Raw genomic sequence first — 19,103 nt, 5'->3', positions numbered from 1 at the left:
TAAAGACAGAACCAATTTATCTAAACAAGATTATTTAATACCTGTATGGATTAGCATTATATAGTCAGGTAGGCAGAAACTACAGATAGAAACTGCAACTCTTCTTCCATTTCTTGTCTTAAATTATAAAAAATAAGAGGGCTGCCAGAACAAGTCAAAACATTGACTTTTGTATTAGAAATAACACGTCCTTCTTCAAAATCTCTGCTAATACAGTGGTGCTTACAGAGCAATTTGGTGATACTCTGAAATCTTATATTATTACATACCATTTGCAGTCCATGTTACCTGTACTTGAAGGCTTGATCATTTCCTCCAAGCTCATATACACAAGGGAAGAAGTTTTATAGAAAAGGAAAACTATTTTTTTGGTGGCTTTTTTGTCTGTGAATGCTGGCAGTAAGCCACTGTTTTTCTGAATCTGAAATTTCATGTCTCTATGATAGGCAGATGTTTATCTAAATCATTTAAATCTCTGTCTTTTCTGTTTTAGAGACATTTAGTATTAAGGGATGCTCCCCGAGTAACAGCATACATTAAAAGTTAATTAAGGGGAAGTTAAAGAAGAAAGAATTGCTTTTTTTCATATCCCAAACAGATATTTATTGCATTTTGGCAGGTTAAAAATGAGAAAATTTGGAATAAGGTGTGAAAATCGGTAATGCATATTTTAGGGAAAAGCTTTACTATCCATTTCCTTACATGATAATTAGGAAATGCAATCCACTTGCTAATGTTGAGTGAGCCTAGTAACAAAGTTGCTTCATCAATTTGTTTAATAAGCAAACTTTTCAAAAGTGGCATGTCTAAGTCAGATAGCAGGCAGCCAGCTATAGGCTGTCATCACTACACCAACCCATTTTTGAACATTGCGTTAGTAGACTATTTTCTCCTTTTCTAGTTATTATGCCGTGTCACATAACCATCTCTTTATCATTTTAGGTTTAATACAACTATTTACTCTTCACTACTAATTAATGTTTCTGAGAGCAAAATATATCTAGAAAAATGTGTGCACACATACTTCCCCACGCTTGTAGACACACTCTTTTTAACTTGCAGGTACGTGTTCAACAATTGTTTAACTCTCATTTACAGCAAGTCACACTCCACTGGAAACATTTGGATCTAAATTAAAAATCAAATCATGATATCAATATGTTCATTTTTCCTCTGGAGAAAGAGTACTTTCTGGATTAACAAAAAAAGTAATAAGAAGAGAGTGTCACGAGAGAAAAAAAAACAAAACACCAAAACATCAGTCTTAGCCACAGCAAAGCTGCTCTATTTAAGGTAGGACAATTATTCTTCTGAAATAAAGCCCTCTAGCTCCAAAGATGCTATGTGCCCTGATGTCAGGTCTCAGAAAATTTGTACTGGAGAGGAGTGCATACGTGCCCCTGAGGTTCATTGGCTGTAGGGTGTCCTCAGCCAGCCCCAGAAAGACAGTCTCTCATGGGGGAATGTCGGGCCTCTCCCTGCCCGTGCTCAATTGAATCCAGCTGAACTTCATCACCATGGGTCATGTCTGCTGCTGTCAGCGGCAGGGGGAATTTGAGACATGAGGCTCTGCATTATTCAGAGGGGAGCTGACAAAAGACTACTTTTTAATAACATGATTAAGAGAGAATCAAAAATGGGAATACTCTGCAAATCCACAGTAGATCTTGTAAAATCCATTTTCCAGATTTGGAAAAGGAAGATTTTACAGGGAACCAAATTAAAAAAAACACCCTTCCCCTAAACCAAAATTATTCAAACGTTATGCAGTTTTTCTCAGAATAAAACTGCTTTATTTTTTATCTTCAAAGCATCTTGCATTTCCTATCCTATTTCCTATGAACTTGATTTTTTTTTTTTACACTCAGATTATACTCATTACAAATATGACTGACAATTATTGGTACTTTAACTGTGTAAAATAAAATACTCAGACTCCAATTTTCTTATGTCTAAAGGTCTGATTTTAACTTATCCTATATTCTGTCTCTGTGATGGTGGCACTGCAGGAAAATCACAGATAATTTGGGAGAAAATGACAAAGCATGTTCATGAGCTCTCCTACATGCAGGTCTCTCCATTTCTTACTTAACCAAGGCAGAGAGTACGACGGCCAGGACCAACACAAACTGTGAATGCATTCAAATTTTCACTGAATGTAGAAGACAATAAACGAAAAATTACAAAAGTCTGTAATAATCACAATTATAAAAGCTAAACTTCAAAAGATATGGCAAGTAGAGTTAACACAAGAGCATTTATCAAGATGTTACCTGTTTCCCAAGGCACAGCCTCTGTGACAAGCAGACATGCTATCTGCATTTCCAAAAAGCATCAAGTCCCAGACTCAACATTCTAGGGTTCCACCTCAACTAGTAAAACCAGTTGCATGCAATTACTGGATGGGGCTGGAAAGGGGGACGGGTTTGGCAGCAGGATCAGGGTAGATCCTGGAGTGCAATACGCAGAGGGTCCCACCTGGCCTTACTCTAGTCCTGACCACTCCTGTTCTTCAGTAACTTTTTGCTAAAGAAACTTTGTTGCTTTTGCACAAAACTAGTATAAACCAGAAGAGATTTAAATAAAGAGTAGGACTGTGGCACAGTCATATCAGCATACATCACAACCTCCTTTCCTGTGAGCTTGTTCACAGTGGAGAATTGGACCTTTGATATTTATTCTCGTCGCCAACATGGGAAAAGTATGTACAAAGGCTTTATCACATTGCTAAATTTTGCTTCTTGCCTATCAGTTTTGTCCTAGTGTTTTCAATCTGCATGTGATAAATGTCTTCTTTTTGAAAGATTACTGCTTCTCTATAAAACATTTTTGAGGAGAGAGGGGAAAGAAACAATCAGCTGAGTAAGGGACTGGCATGTAAAATACTATCATTTGCAAAACACTGGCCTAAAAGCCGCTTGGAAACAGAGAAGCTGGGATTGAGCCACAAAAGAAGAAAACCAGGAATGCAATAATCACATATTTATTGTTAGAGAAAATGAAAAGCTAAATAAACTGTAAAACCAGTGTTTACCGGTAAATCCTTTCTGTCCTGAAAACCACGCTGAGTGATGCAGGAACAGTCAGTTCTCAGGAGATCAACTGGTGGTACCTTTTTGGCAGCATCTCGTTCCTCCTCTGTTGTTGCCAGGACACTTTAGGTCCTGAAACAATTAATTTTAGTAGTGCTGCAGCAAACAATTGCCAGAAATCTGAACTTGAGAGACGATGATGCCACTGTTGAAGCTTGTTTTTTATCATAGCTCTGAAATCACCTACCTCACAATCAAGAGGGGCTCTGAGATGGCCCTCCTGAAATGAAACTGGTGGACCTTATCCTGCCAGGAAAGCAGGACACAAAGCATCCAATGTAGCATTTGTGAAGGGATTAGTGCACTCACAGCTGGCTTTGGCATGGGATAGTGTGTGTGACTAGGATTTATGGTAGAGATGAGGAATTGCAGGCTGACCAGTTTGGTAAATGTACATCCTTGAGGTATGCCTAATTGTTCTAAGAAAATAAAGGAGATACCATTAAACACAGGAGGAGAAAACAGACAGAGGAAATTCTGAAGTGAGCCCACAGCACTCTGAGGAGAAGCTTGCATCCAGATGAAGAGCCTGGGCAAATGTTGCGATGCAAGAAAACCTGGTTGTTAACTACAGTGACACAGCAATTCACACCACTGACTGGAACACCATCCTGTTAGGGAAGTCCAGACTGGCACAGTGACAGAGACAGATCTCTTCATTGCTTCGCATAAATTACAGCATGTAATTAGCATTGTATTCATTGCTGCTGAGTGGGAACACTTGGGGTTCTCAGGATACCAGTTCAGATCACAGTTCTCCACAAAGTGAGTCACCACTAGTTCTGACAATTTCACAATTACAGTGCCATCACACTACCTTGTCTTCAAGACAACAAAAGCATTGTGCACCTCTGTTTCTATAGGCAATATGAAATCCCATTGGGGTAGTCTACTGGAGCAATTTTAAACAGAGCTGTACAACACAAATGAGGTGCTGCCTCATTGCTTCTCCTCTCCAACAGTCCATGCTAATGTCTCCCAGTATCCATATCAATGCTGTACAACACCTGAAGCTCCATCTCAGAACAACTTTATATTCCATCTCCACCATTTTAGCAACCAGGCCTATCTCTCAATTGCATCAATTTAATCCTTTCTACAAAATAACCCAGAAGACATGAGTGGAGAAAAAGATTCCAGAAAGAGAGATTTAAATGTATTCAAATTTTAGGACCTCAGCTGAATCCTCCTTAGTTTATTAGGACAGCACACTGTAAGATGGCAACACTCTTATTTTTTAATGTGTTTTTTCATGTCCTATGCCACAGTTTATATCACCAAGATAAAATTTACATCACCAAGGTGAAATGGGAGATGGAAAAGAGGTGAAGTGATATGCCTGTTACTCATAAGTAAATTCCTGGCTGTGTGAGGAAGAGAAGAAGCATCTCCTGAATTTTGTATCAGTTTCATATTAGACCAACCATGCTGCCTCTTAATATAAAATATCCTCAACTATTTATCATGCTTATAAATGTGGAAGCTGAATTCAATTATAATCAAAGAGTTGCATTTTGGCCTTGGACCATAAAATGTGAACAACACCTATCTGTGCTGTTGCCTTGGGGGTATCAGAGCATAAAACTGTTTTAAACCTGGCAGTTCTTTGTACATTAAATATGTACTACAAAAATTCTGTCATATCAGAAATGTTTGAAGTATGAATTACCATGGCAAGCTTTCACTATCCACTGACGCTGCATGGGGCATCCTACTCAAAACCAATTTGTCAGCCTACAGCTCTTCCTTCAAAACTAGGACCCTCAACTATTTTACAGATGACACTTAAATTTGACTAATTAAGCTGTCTTGAAGCAGCAAGAAAATATTTTTTAAGCAAATGTCATGCAAGCTCTGAAATTCCAGTCTTTTGAACACACAGCTGAAGTCATCCCAAAGGTCTGCCTGCTTCTCAGTTCAAGCCACTTCCCAGACAGTATTCTCCTTCGCTATTATGAAAAGGACATGTGAGCTTTGGGGAGCCAGAATGGGAATAAATCTACATACAAGCAGTAGCAGTTAGAAGGGAGTAATCTATACAATGAGACAGATTGATTGACCATAACATTTTGATTCAGTATTTATCAAACTGGAAAGTTACTTATTGAAAATATATTACTTAACCTCACAACATTAGTAGAAAGGAAATTGATCTGTTAGTTTGGGATTTGTTTGGGTTTTAATAGATCTTTTTAAGAATGACTAGCCACAGTCACCATGTCATCAGACTTCTGAAACTTAAGTTTTTATAGCTATGTCTGGGAAGGGGCAGTGGAATACATGATTTGATATATAACAGCTCATGCTTGGACTAGAGAGTCTAGTGTAATCTTTGAATTGGAAAAGTAAGAACCCATCATAGCATATTCTGTGTAAACAATGTGTCCAGACGCCTTACTTCAACCTGACAGAACAGCAGCTCTGTACTTATTAGCACTTAAAAACAGCTCGCCGGGGAAACCAGATAAAAGGAAAGATAACAAACCATCTACTCCTTTTCTTCAGCACAACATGTTAGAGCATTGTAGGTGTGCAGGTAGATAGGCAGACATGCTGATCCACTAAGAGGGCCTTTCATAAAGAGTTCATGTCTATAATCTGCTTTCCTCAATTGATAAGAACAGAAAGAAGATCCCACAATTAATTGCATAAAGGAAAAAAACCAACATTTAAGATGCAATGCCTTTACCTTAATAGACCAGCAGATTTATCTATTTCTCATGCAACCTAAATGGCATAGGAATTTCCACCCCCCACCCCACTGACTCATCAAGAATGGGATATGACTCTGAGCAACCGTGTTGAAGCTGAATCTAACTGTAGCAAGCACAACAATTACTACCTAGTGAAAGCACTGACATTTGCTGTGCACAGTAACTGTTCATGGGATCTCAGTTCCCCAGATATCTACAAAGTTCACAATATTAGGCAGCTCCTAGATACCCTGACACATATTTCTTTGATGTACATGCTTATCTGAATTCTGTCTCCCATGGTTTAATGAATTTCCCTGCACACAGGAATGCACATGTTCTACAGGCACAGGAGGTGCCAACTACAGCAGGTGTTTGTTTAGCAAATTTCCACATCCATGCTTCAAAGTTTGGCTTAGTTTCTGATTAGCTTGCATGTGCAAGCAGTACAGTGATACTGAACTACATTTATAACTGGCATCAGAACAGGCTGTCTTCATACCTGTAAACTATTGCACCAAATAGCTACTTTTGCAGCGATATGTAAGCTATTCATTTTATACTAAAAGATCTGTGGCAGAGAGTAAAGTATTTGTAATAGAGCTTTCACCTCAAATGTATTTCCTTCCCTGACTTGTCAAGACATGGTAGCTAAATTTCAGAGATGATGCAAAAGCTGTGACTGATTTTACTTCATACAACAGTACGAGCACCTTGTGAAAAGCCCGCAGTACAGAATGCAACCAGCACAGAACTCCGCAGCTCTCCATGCCCAGGATGGCAACCAGTGCCTGGTTGTGTAACTTGCTTACAAGTGACTAGTTTGTGCTTGCAGGTTCCAAACTTTCTATCAGTTCTTAAATTGTCCAGTGTCACCTCTCACTTCTGCTGTGTCAAAGGCAACAGTGTTAAGTGGTCTTTTAAAAATTGTCTGGCAAACACCTTTGTGCTTTCCTCTCTGCTACCTTTCACACCTATAAACACCCATGGACCAATTTAACTGAGCCTTAAAAATTTCCCCTTACTTCTCACACCTATAAAAAAGTTGCTAATAAGTGGTCTGTGTGGTACAAAGCACTACTTACGATATTAAACACTAACATAATAGTTTCACTGAAATTTTGTTGTCTCCTTGGCTGAAGCTTCTGGCTTTTGCCTTGGTTATCAGCTGTCCAGAGTAGAAGCATGCTATGGCTATGTACCTTCTATTGCACACAACGGAGGCCTGATCTGGGAAGAAAGGTGTTAATATAATATCAACTAAGTAAATTCAGCTATTATTTTTAATTAATTTAGGCATTGTGTGGCCAGTGGTAATCTGGCAGGAACATTATTACACACATACACACACAAAATTGCTTTTTTACTAATGACTCATTTGTTTTATTCTTGCCTCTTTCAAAAAAGCGATTAAGTTGAAAATGACCTTTTGAAGATTGTACTTGTGGACTGATCTTTTCATTTTTAATTACTTACTTTGCTTTAATTGTTACATTAGGAACTATTAAGAAAGCAGCCAGCTTCATAATCAATAATTTAATTAGAGTTTTAGGACCAAGAAGTCAATGCAAATGTTATTTTGCAGTCAGGCCTTTCCCAAAGACTTTGAAGGAACTTTACTCTCATTTTGTTTCAAAGTGACATTGGCGACATAAAAATTAAATTCATACTTACTGCAATATATCATGGACACACATTATAGATATACACAGGCAGCTGGTAAGAAGTTCACATTCAGGTCAATCTATTTGCTGCCCAGACAGGAATACAGCCTGCTTCTCTCACTTTGTTTCTAAATAATCAGTGACACAGTCAAATGCCATTACACTGCATATTCCAACAGAACCCACTCCCTGCACAGCGTGCCAGGAGCCACACTATCTGTTTACTGAAATCTATAGCCAGACTATTACCCTGGCTAGAGCTTCAAATATTTCAAATTTATCTATTTATAGCTCTCTAATTACTACTAATATTCTAAGATAACCAGCAGCAAATGAAAACTGATCCACTTTAATTTTACACCTGATGAAATCCGATTCAATCTGTAGTGAATTAATACTCTCCTCCATTCCACTGTTGCCTCTCTGCCTGCCCTTGCAAGTTTACAACACATCTGCGTCAGTGATACATCACAGGGAGCTGTCAGCAGAGCTGTGAATTGCATGGCCTGCTGCCTGGAATATGGATGCCCCTCATTTGTAATTATAGGCCTGTGTTTCACACGACTACATCACTCCAAAATGCCTTGCCCAGAAGCAACCTCCTAGCTGGTAAGGCAAGAGTAATAGAAACTTGGGCGCTGAGACTCACAGGGCCAAACCACCTCCCCATCAACCATCATTAGATTGGGGGGACCATCTGGGGAGCATGGGGGAAACACAGCACGTGGATGAAAGACAGCCTTAAACCAGAAGAGGAGCCTTGGTGTAAGGCATAAAACCTTGCAGAAGGGTGGCTGCAGTGACCCGTTAGGAGGGAGAGAGGCAGGCGATGAGGTGTGCTGGGAGGTTTGTGAGCTTAGCAGCAAGCAGGAGTTCAAAAGCAGGTCCGCCTATAGCTTGTTAGGTAAGGACTGTAGACTGCTCTGGCCATGGAAAAGGGAAGAATACGAGAAAGGAGCCAAGACTTTCTCTCAGACACACAGTAAGTTAAAACCAGGCAGCACTGCACTGCAAGAAGCCTTGCCTGAAGTGCGCAAACTTCCGGCTACAGGAGGAAATCCAGGCAGTATCCTTGGGGAAACCACAACTGTACAGGAACAAATGCATCGGGCTGCACAGGACCCTGTTGCTATCTTTTCTAGTAGCAGCTTAAATGACTGTGAACATCATGATGAAAAGGTGGTATTTTAACTAACTACATCACTGCCAAGATAAAGCTATTTAATATATTTCACATGAATTAGGAGTCAAGCTGGATATTAAGCTTTAATAGACAGAATTGCCTTGTCTTCTCAAAGACTTCTCCTTGACATGAAGACTACAGCTTTTCTATGTCGCGGAGACAAGGCAGAGGAAGACGTGTTAAAAGGGACTGCCTTTTCACTGGCAAAAGGACTCTGACATCCAGTGGACAGGCCCAGGCATGTCAATGTACAGGAACAGCTTAATGAAACAATAATTAAGTGCCACTAATTCACCCAGAGCTTTAGAATAGTACAATCATAGGATCATTTAGGTTGGAGAAGATCTTTAAGACCAAGTCCAACCACTGAGCTTTGCAAAACAAGGCAACTTGTCTGATCTAAAACGCTTATAGAGTCTAATTTAAACCTAGTCTAACAGGGAAAAAAATCCCTTGAGATCAACTGATTGCACAGTTTGTTAAACCTTTTTAAATGGTTTAACTATTTATGGTTTTAATGGTTTGATTTAGGAGCAAAGTCAGGAAGGCAAGAAAAAGGAGGGACAAGTCAGTAAAGGCAGGCCAAATGAAAGACAGAGACATAGTTCCAGTCTGAGGGTCATTCTGGGGACATCAGCCAAATACAGTTGGAAGGGTAACTTTTCCTGCCTCTCAAGAAGAAAAAACCCAACCAGCCGACAGCAAAATAAGAACATAGGATACTTTCTTGCTTGCATCTCGGTCAACTGTTCCAAATAGCAGTTATATGCTCGTTATTTGAAATATTTTGTTTTAACCTGCTTTTTTTTTTTCCACAGAAGTTGTTTTGGAGGGAAGTCAGAATATAGCATTTTTAAAAATGACAGTGACTATATCAAGATTTTCTTATGATTATTTTTCAAGATTAGAAAGAAATCAAGACTTTTTTCTCAGCCATATTTTCGGCTTTAAAAAAATTGATTCCAAGTCTCTAGGAAAGCATCCCAAACAGATTTAACATAAACCTCTTCAAGTTTTACTTTTGTCTTTCATGATATTACTTCTTGGAGAAAACATAATCTGTATTCATAGCTATTTGGTTTTGATTTCATATTTTACTGTGACTCAAATTCCTTTTCATATTAAGACAGAGAGTTTTAAAATATGAACCCATTATTTACAAGCACAGAACAGAATCAGGATCACAAAATTTGTTATACTTCATGCCAGGAACTGGACTTATCCTTGCATGTCCCTTATTTACAGCAACATAATTCAATTACACTAAGAGATTTGAAGTTTGCATGGAAGAGCTCTTTGTCTTCAATACTGACAACTTCAATCTTTGACCTACTTTTGAAGAGGATTGACTTGAACCATAAACTGCCTGTCAAAGAGTTTTTAAACGACCCATCCTGTCTATCCACTCAGCTCTTGAATTCATTCCTCAGGAGTTCAAAAGGGTTCAAATAAAACTGACATATCCAATACCCTGAGGATATTCTGACTAATAATTTTGTGTCTAAGGTGTTTACCTGGGGATAAATCAACCGGTCTAGGCCACAAAACGCAAAGATGACCAGACTGGTTTTCAAAATAACTCCCTTTGGCTGCTCTATGCCTGTCTCATATGCCTGATCTTTAAATATTCTGACATTTTTCCTGAATTTGCATGGTGAATTCCCCCTCCAAATAAACACAGGCGTAAAAGCACCCACCATAGATAGGCAGCACCCCAACAAAGATCTGGGTGTTCCCACAGTACAGCTACTGACAAAAAAGTTCTGAGAAAATCCACTTTATAAAACAAGTAGTTAAAAAGATAATTTATATTTCACTGGAAGAAAAAAAAATAGAAAAGGTTATTTTAGGGAATTACTGATTTTAAAACTACTTAACTCGGACAAAATCAACAATGAAAATAAGGAGTCTAAAAGATAATTTCACTAGAAGAAAGAAAAAGGTTATCTAAGGAAATTCCTAGCTGGGAACAATTCCACTGAATTTAATCAAGTAAGAGTTAACTTTTAGGCACAATCCAGTTGCAACAGGAACCACAGCAGGGCTGCCCCATGCCATAGACATCACACAGTGGGGGAAGATGAGGTAGATTGTGAAGGAAAAAACGGCAAGACTGCAGCTCAGGTCAGCATCATTGTAATTATTCTGCATTCATATGAAACACGCAAACAGCTAAGCCCTCATCATTAAAATGCCACATGAAAGCTGGCAACCTTAGCAGACAGCTCAAAACCTGGTGTATGTAAGCATTTATTCTGTGTTAGGACACAGTGTGAAAAGCCCTGTTAAATAGTGTATGCCTTAAATTGGATGCCTTTTAAGAGACCGCAAAAATGCGAATTACAACACCCCAAATTCTTGAGGATTTACTCCGCTGTTTCTTTGAAATCACAGACAGATCATTTCAGGATCTAAAAGTATGTGGGGTAGATTGTGAAAAGCCAAGAAACAAAAGGCCAAGGCAGCATCTCACCGCCACCACGGGTAACACTGTAGAGCAAGGGTGGTGGGATTGCTGTGTACCACAGGAGAGGTGGTGCCTGACAGCAGGGCTGAGCACCCATTGCCACTTCTCCCAGCTGGGGCACTCATTTGGGTTTGCCCAGAGACCTAACTGCATGGAAACTTAAACTCTGTCAAACCTTAGCTAACATTCAAAAATCATTAGTAGAAAATGATAAGCAGACATCATGAGTACGGAAGTCTCAATTTATTAGGAAATAATGCTTTAAAAAGGGCTGTACATAAGGGCCTTTTTTATCCAATATCACATTTAAAGAAAAAAAACCTGCCCTAAAGGGACGCCCAGCTGCATCTCTCTCTTCACTGACAACTTCCTAATGTCTTTCTCTGAGTGTAATGTCAGCCCAAAAGTCCAGCCTGCCCCACTATATAAAGTGTAGCTGTACCACATTCATGAACCATTTCCAGGGGCTAAGAGAACCAATTTCCTCACTCCTGCCTGGGCCAGAAAGGAGGCTCTGCCTGGATTCCCACTCCCCTCCCTCACTTTGGTGACAGCAGTCTGTGAGGAGTACGGTGGCCACAGCCAGGTTCTGGCTCAATAAGAATGTGTGATTACTACTGGGAGCTATTTGCTACTTTTAAAGCAGGATTTTAGGCAGTCTCATTCTGTTCTTTCCCTTTTCCTCTGAGACTGGTGCCTGTGTTATTCATCAAAGACCACACTACCTCAGAGCTGCTAACTTTTGATTGTGCTGTTCAGCCCAGAAGATACTGTCAAGGGTAAAATTTGATGCACAGAGCCAGAACTCTCATCTGGTGACTGTTCCACTGCTCTGTCTTACCCCCAATTAAGTAATCTTTGACCAAAATAGTAAAAAGCTGACTTGCCTGATGCCTTCCTGTCTGGTTGTCAGGGATATGGGTTTGAAAGTGGGGTGGGAATGGGATCATTTCATTTGTGTTATGTGCCAGCAGTCTTCTGGCAAAAGGAATGCAGAAAAATAAGGCTTGTCTTAAATCACTGGGCTACACTATATAAAGTCAGAAATATATCCTGGATAATTAAAAAATTAAACTACAAGCACTTGAATATCAGTGACAAGTAGAGACCAAAATGGACAATAATTATCAATCAATATTTCAGATGCTTAGTTTTTTCACAAAATCAAATAGAAAAACAGAGTACTGCATGAATCTAACTTTTTACAGAGCTGTGGATGTGCTGAACTTTATTCACAAGAATAGTATCATTGATTTGAATGAGACTGTCCAGTGAAGTACACACGCAAGTCTTTCCAAATCCTTGTTGGGCAGATTCCTTAGGACATTGCTACTGAATGCTGACTTCTAAATGACAACAGTCACTGCATAACTTCTTCAAATATGAAATAGCCAGTTATAGAACCTGACATTTCAGAAATCAGAAAGCAGATGAGAGAGTTACTAAATCAATAAGCTTCAAACATGCAGACTGAAAAGTGTGCGTACTCCCCCCCCCCCCCCCCATTTAATTATTTAAGTGTATAAATATTTGGCATTTTATCTGTCTGAGAAAGAGCAAAGATTCAGCTTGGCTCAAATGTTATCCAGACAAATCTGACTAGCCCCAAGAAATTACTCATCAGAATGTGGGGGATGCAGATGAGTGGCAGACTGCTTATCATGAGAAGAATTAACCCAAGCAAATGAACTTGCACTCTTGGGGTCTCATGTTCTTTTGCACCTCTCACATTTATCATTGGACACACTTTGCAATTCATGAGTAGAGATGCACACTCTGATGTATCAGTGAGAAAATAGTCTGGTGAAAAGCCAGAATATGCTTGTCTTTCTATGAAACTGGCATAAAGAGAAATAAATTCCGCAGCTTATCTTGGCACGAGAACCATCAGCTTTACTGGCAACAAATTCCTACCAATGAATTGCAGCCTCAGTCTCATACATCTAATCTACTAGGAGTCTGGAACAGCATGAGGATGGTTCCTATCCAAATCCAACATGAACACTCTGTATTTGCTCCCAAAATGTTTGGAAAGAGCCATATCTGTCTAAATACTATTCATTCTTCTGTGTTCTCATTTCCCTACAGGGAATTTACATCACAGGTTTAAAATTACAGTCAATGTGCTGTAGATTTTTCTGAACCACTAGATCTTACCCTGTGTTATCCAGGAAAAAAAAAGAAAAAAAAAAAAAAAAGTCATACCGTGTGTTTCCAAAGTTTGAAGGCTGCATTATAGCTTCAGCTTAGTAATTACAAAGATTTATGTTCCATTCTGCCCCAAATCCAGAGCTCATTGTCCATTCAACTTACACTGCTCTGACTTACAGTTCTCTGCATCCATTATCTTTAATAATAAAGAGCTGACTAAAGTTAATGATTGAAGAGCAAGATGTGATTAGTAATATGAATCTAATTTATGAGAAAACAAACTGGAATATGATTTTCATGTTTCATTAAAATTATCTTAAATGTACTCCTTAATGCTAATTGATCTCACAGAGGTGAGAAAATATTCTGTTCCAAATTAATGGGAGAAAATCATTCATCTTTCTGGAGGGAACGTTTAATATTATTCAGTATCTAGAGGGAGACAGCATCTCCACAGTGATTTCACCACTTAAAGTGATGCTTCAGTGTGGTCATGTATCTGAAATCTGCAAGATTTCCCACTGAAGAGGGAAACAATTCAACAGAATAAATACACAACAAAATGCCATATACAATGTTTTCTTTTCACAAAAGTTCTTTCCTATCTTAGTAAAACTACCCAAAGCTGAAAAACCATGCTGGTGAATGAAAATTGAGCAGGCTTTTTCCATAAGCTTATCAAAGAAAAAAATCTTTTATAATTCTGTTAATTTGCTATGAACAGGAGATTACTGAGACATTTGCAAGATACAGCTCCTTGCAGGATTTATTGAAAATAGAACAAAGCAGAAATCTATTTTTCCACTGAGTTTTACACTTTTGTTTGTATTTCAATATTGTTTTCTCTTTCTGAATTATTCATATTTGGGTATCAAATATTCTTACAAACCAACATATTTAAGATAAATGAGTCTTGACTGGCTTCATTTTAACTTGTTGTGCTTTATGCCCAGGATTATTAGTAAATGACCTTCTATTCAGTCTGTTTCTATGATCCATAAATAGAAATTGCCTAATGAGCATCTCAAGTATTCTACTGTCATTTTAATGTCAGTTTTTCTTATCCTATGTTTGCACAGCTCTGATGACAATACCTATTAATACACAGCAGTAGCTCTTTGCCTCCTTCCTCTCAAATCCCTTCCACGAATACAACCTTCTCTGTTCTGGGCTGGAATCCTTTATCTTTACACTGCTTGAGAAATATAAAGTGACCATAACACCAACTGAAGTAGCAACTTGAGACTTTCAAGAGTTGCTCTATGAGAAATACCACAACAGCAGCAATAATTATTGAACTTTCTGATGAAAGAAAAAACAATTCCTCTTGCCTTGTTCTTATATTCTACTTGAACAGTATTTACATATTTGGTCTGCAAAGCAACAGGGACAAATACACTCTCCAATGTACTAAATCCATTTATACAGATACCAGAGAATGAAGGTAGAGAAGAATAAAGAAAGAGATGTAGAGTTTCTGACACTACCTATGGTGGTATATTATGGAGAAAATAATATATATTCCATGAGAAATCAGCACTGAGTTCCAGGGGCAAGGTAGGAGGGGAATCCCTTCTAGAGAAAGAATAAATATATTAGACTTGTATGCAGCCTGTGTTTCTTCTGTGGCATTTCCCCCCATTTCCTTTGTACTAACTTAAAGCACTTGTCAGCACTTACAAAAGAAGCCCAACAAAACTGACCTTCAGCTGCTCTGACTATAGAACTGATGCAGCACAGTGTGCAGCAACGCAGTCTTCCAGACCCAGACCATCAGTTGCTAAAAACACCATCACCTAATTAAGTCTACCTGTTTATTCAGTGATCTTGGCACGTGTCCATTCATTGCACTGTGAGGACTCACTCATTTCAAACGTCATGGAAATGTTATATTGTAATATTTTTGGTCAGCTGTCTTGGTGAATATTCTATTGCCACATCACACTTACTTTCCATTTTGATTTTTACACTGGCTTGCATTTTTTCTTACAGCACACATGCCATCACTTTGCTTGAATTCAAGAAAGATCAAGAAAACACTGATTACCGTTCTGGCATCCCAGAGAGATAAAGTCTTGTCAGCAGAGCTAGTGAGAACGGTGTTGGAGAACTGAAGAAACTCAATGCTATTGACTGAATCTTTATGGCCATACATTGTGTATCTGCATCTTTCACTGCAAAATAAAATAACAGAAATACAACATTTGCCATTCAGGATAATATGAACAAGAGACAAGTTTAGGTAAATTGGTAACACATTTAATGTATCTTTCCTAGATACTCTTTAGAAAAAATGAACAGACAGCTATTCATCACCCAAGCACTATACTACAGAGAAAATAAACCAGTTAGTGTTTGCTTCCCAGTAACAAAGGGTATAGCAGGAAAGTAAAAGAAATGGAGCAGCCGGTTTTAGAAGACTGAATTGTAAGGAGCAACAATGAGAGCACTGCTTTATGTTTTCTGGGTGCACCCTCAAAAACCTTGTTGATACAGAATTTAAAAGGAATGTGGATGAAAGGGTAGGACAGAGACAGCACTATTTCCTTTTTAAAGGTATCTTATTCCTTAACAAAGGTTCTAAGAAATCTATAGCACGATGCCAACATGTACCTCGAAGAAAGCCAGAGTGCTAGAAGCCTGACTTTCTTCTCAGGGTCTGCAAAAAGCTTTATAGAAACTAAGCGCTGCCTGTAAGTTCTTCACTGAGGGCAAAGTCTTGTCACTGTGGACACCCAAGAGGCCTTTTCACTGAAGAACGGGCCTCTTACTATGGATAAGCCCCGACAGTAGCCATTATAAGCTGTAAGTTCTTAAAGCAGATGTGAGGAAATGTTACAGCACACGCAAATTAGCAAGCTCCACAAGACTTTCGCAGTCAGTCAGATTCTATTGTTCATGCCATTTTTCCATCCTACAGAGGCCAGACCACACTGCTCCCTATCTCCACTACACCCAGGCTCTTCCTTCTCCACCCAACCCCCTCTCCCACCATCCTCAGGGCTATTTAACCACTTTGTGGGAACGAGCTACAGCTGCACATCATCCATGTCAATCAACCCACTGCCTCTGAAGCAAGGCCACAGCTGCACATTATCAATGTCAATCAACCCACTGCCTTCAGTCCTCTACAAGGAAACAGAGGGGAATCCTAACCATCGAGGTTTTTACCATGAACTGACCACAGCTCAGATGGAATTACTCTGTGACACGGTTCTGGAAGTTCTTTCAAGGCTGAAGACTTCCAGCTATCCCACCTTCTCATAGCTAACCAGCTATGAAGCAATACCCTAAGGGTTTCTGTTTTGCTTTCTTATCTTTTCATTTTGTTTTCTTATCTTTTAATGAGTTATTTTCTGAGACAACACTATTGATGCTTCTCAGTTCAGGGTATGAACCTGATAAGACGGAACACAAGTCAGGAAGCTGTTCCAATTGTAAGAAACAGAGACACAACCACCGCTGTACAGAATCAGTTGTCTCACAAAACAGCCTGAAGTTGCCTATGTAGCTATGATCTTGTAAAAGCTTTTTTGCTTCTGTTTTGTTTTCTATGTGCAACTACAGTAGAATATTCCTTAAACTGGAGTCCAGGAGAAGAGAAGGAAGAGCCCAGGGATGCCTCACCAGGACAACACACAAGGTAATAATGTTTGGTTTTGGGATTATTCAAACTGAGCAGAAATGGCAAAGGCTTAACTCCTACACAAGCACATCAAGAGGGGAGACAGCTTGAAATGAACCAGCATTCACCACCCATTATGGCTGTTTACAAGTCACCCATGCTGATATAGGTTTCACTCTATGATTTCTCTAGATATACATGAAACTTCATGAATTTGCAGTGTTTATATTGTTACATACAGGTAGGTGAGCATACTATGGAAAAACCTAATCAGTGTAAAGTCAGTAACTGTTCTATCCTCTTTGTTCAGCTGAGTCAAAAATAGCATGAAAAAATAAAAGCCAACAACTCATCATAAATTATTACAGCTTTCAGTGAGAGCTCAGAATTTTATTCTCTGCTCATGTGATTCTGACAGTAGAAACACACCTCCCCTGAGCTGGTTGCTGAATATATCATTGGGGCTTGCAAATTAGATTACTGGGTGGTTCTTAACAGAGAAATTTCTTACAATATTTATTAAGGAAGCTGTCAGCAGACGGAATTAAAGATGTGATTTTTTTTTCCTTTTCTTCCTGCATGTATGACACCAGAAGACTCCCAAAGCTCTTGCAGGTTTTGTATCAACAGCACAGATCAGTATCTGCAGATCAGATACAGACCAGTAGATCTAAAAGGTTTTGATGGACACTGCCCATGATCACTGATCTAACAAAGTGACTTGCCCAACCTATTTTAATGCCTTTCTGTTTCTCAGACTGAAATGCATATACAGCACCGAGTTGAACGCCAAGCCTGTCCCCACAGAAGGAGTAGTAGAAAGGAGATAAGATGTTTCTGAGTAGAAATACTATTCAGGAAATATAATTCAAAGGAATATTTCATTCCACTGGTTTCATTTTACAGAATCTATGTTTTTCTACTATAGATAGTACATTATGCTCTTCAGTATTATCTGTTACATAGACTACATGTGTTATTTTATCACAAGGGCTCATTTTAAACTAGTCATACAGTATTGTGGCTGTTAGAGCTTGGTGCACAAGATATCTGATATTCACGATCACTTGATATATGACAATAAAATAACTTCAATAACATAACGTGTTTTTTGTTTCACAGTCTCATGGTAATGTTTTACACCACAGAATACGCCCTTTTCATCTCAGATCATATACTTTTATTTGTGTATAGGCATGCCATTTTTCAAAAGTGACCAACAAATTCCTGCTTGCCTGTTTACACTGTAAGGACTTTGAGTTTCTTGACAAGCAGAATCCTGCTGTGTATTTTTGTGGGCACTTACTAGTTTTGAAAACATAGACAACTTTACACACCACAGTGTGACAGTGTTCCACTAAAAGAACAGGGGATATTTTCCTGTAATAACAGCATGTATGTCCCTTTCAAAGGCAGGGGAAGAACAACCTCTTCAACTGCTTGAGGGGCTTGGGATGAAAGAGCACAGGAAAAGAAAGGAAAGGAAAGGAAAAAAGAATATTTTTATTTTGTGAGTCACTGACATAATATATGGACCATCCCCAGGCAGACAGGCTGGAAGAACAGGCTTGTGAGAGATTAATTAGGTGGCAAAGCAGGAAGGCCCATTCAGAATCCCTTAGCAAGGTGAAAATGGACTAAAGTGATGGACCATGACAACAGCAGAAGGGAAAGAAATGATTTGCACTTTTCCATCAAGAACATAAACACCCAGACCTGATGCAGTTGTCTGTTTCTCTTCTTGCCACTTCCATATCATTGTGTATTGATGAGCGGACTCTGGCTCTCAAGATTTAATTTACCACTCTGGTAACTGACTGACTGACTGATATTTCTAAGAACTTCGAACTGCTACATAAAATAAACTCATCTTCCCTCCCAGTTGAGATATAATTTCAGCAAGACTGTCTTGTATACAAGCTATCTTTTGGTTGGAAAGGGGAACATTTTATTTAGATGTCCTTTTTCCACAAAACAGAAGTTGATATGAAGGGTAGAGCATCTCCCTGGGTTTTTTTTTATGGGAGCTCATATTTCTAACCAATGGTTCAAGTTCATCTACACGAAAATAAATCTGTAGCAGTGTTCATCATCTAATTTTTTTTTTTTCTCATTATAAACACATAGCCTCATGGATATAAGCTTCACCATCTCTGAACATTTTAGTTCAGAAGACAGAGGGAGTCACCCATGAATAGTAGGTTAGGCATTTGCAGTACTCTTGTTAC

At 38.8% G+C, this 19,103-nt stretch overlaps 1 protein-coding gene across 1 annotated transcript in view; it reads right to left on the bottom strand.

The window, feature by feature from the left end:
- SPAG16 (sperm associated antigen 16) overlaps positions 1-19,103 on the bottom strand; it is a 413,057-nt gene that overhangs the window by 144,045 nt on the left and 249,909 nt on the right. Inside the window, exon 14 of the mRNA XM_040603905.1 lies at positions 15,298-15,424. Coding sequence (XP_040459839.1) covers positions 15,298-15,424 — 127 coding nt within the window. The remainder of the gene's footprint in view (positions 1-15,297; positions 15,425-19,103) is intronic.

This window comes from Falco naumanni, chromosome 8, assembly GCF_017639655.2.
Source record: "Falco naumanni isolate bFalNau1 chromosome 8, bFalNau1.pat, whole genome shotgun sequence".
Lineage (NCBI taxonomy): Eukaryota > Metazoa > Chordata > Aves > Falconiformes > Falconidae > Falco > Falco naumanni.
The sequence above is the reverse complement of the archived record's forward strand: the minus strand, read 5'-3'. Positions and strand labels throughout refer to the sequence as shown.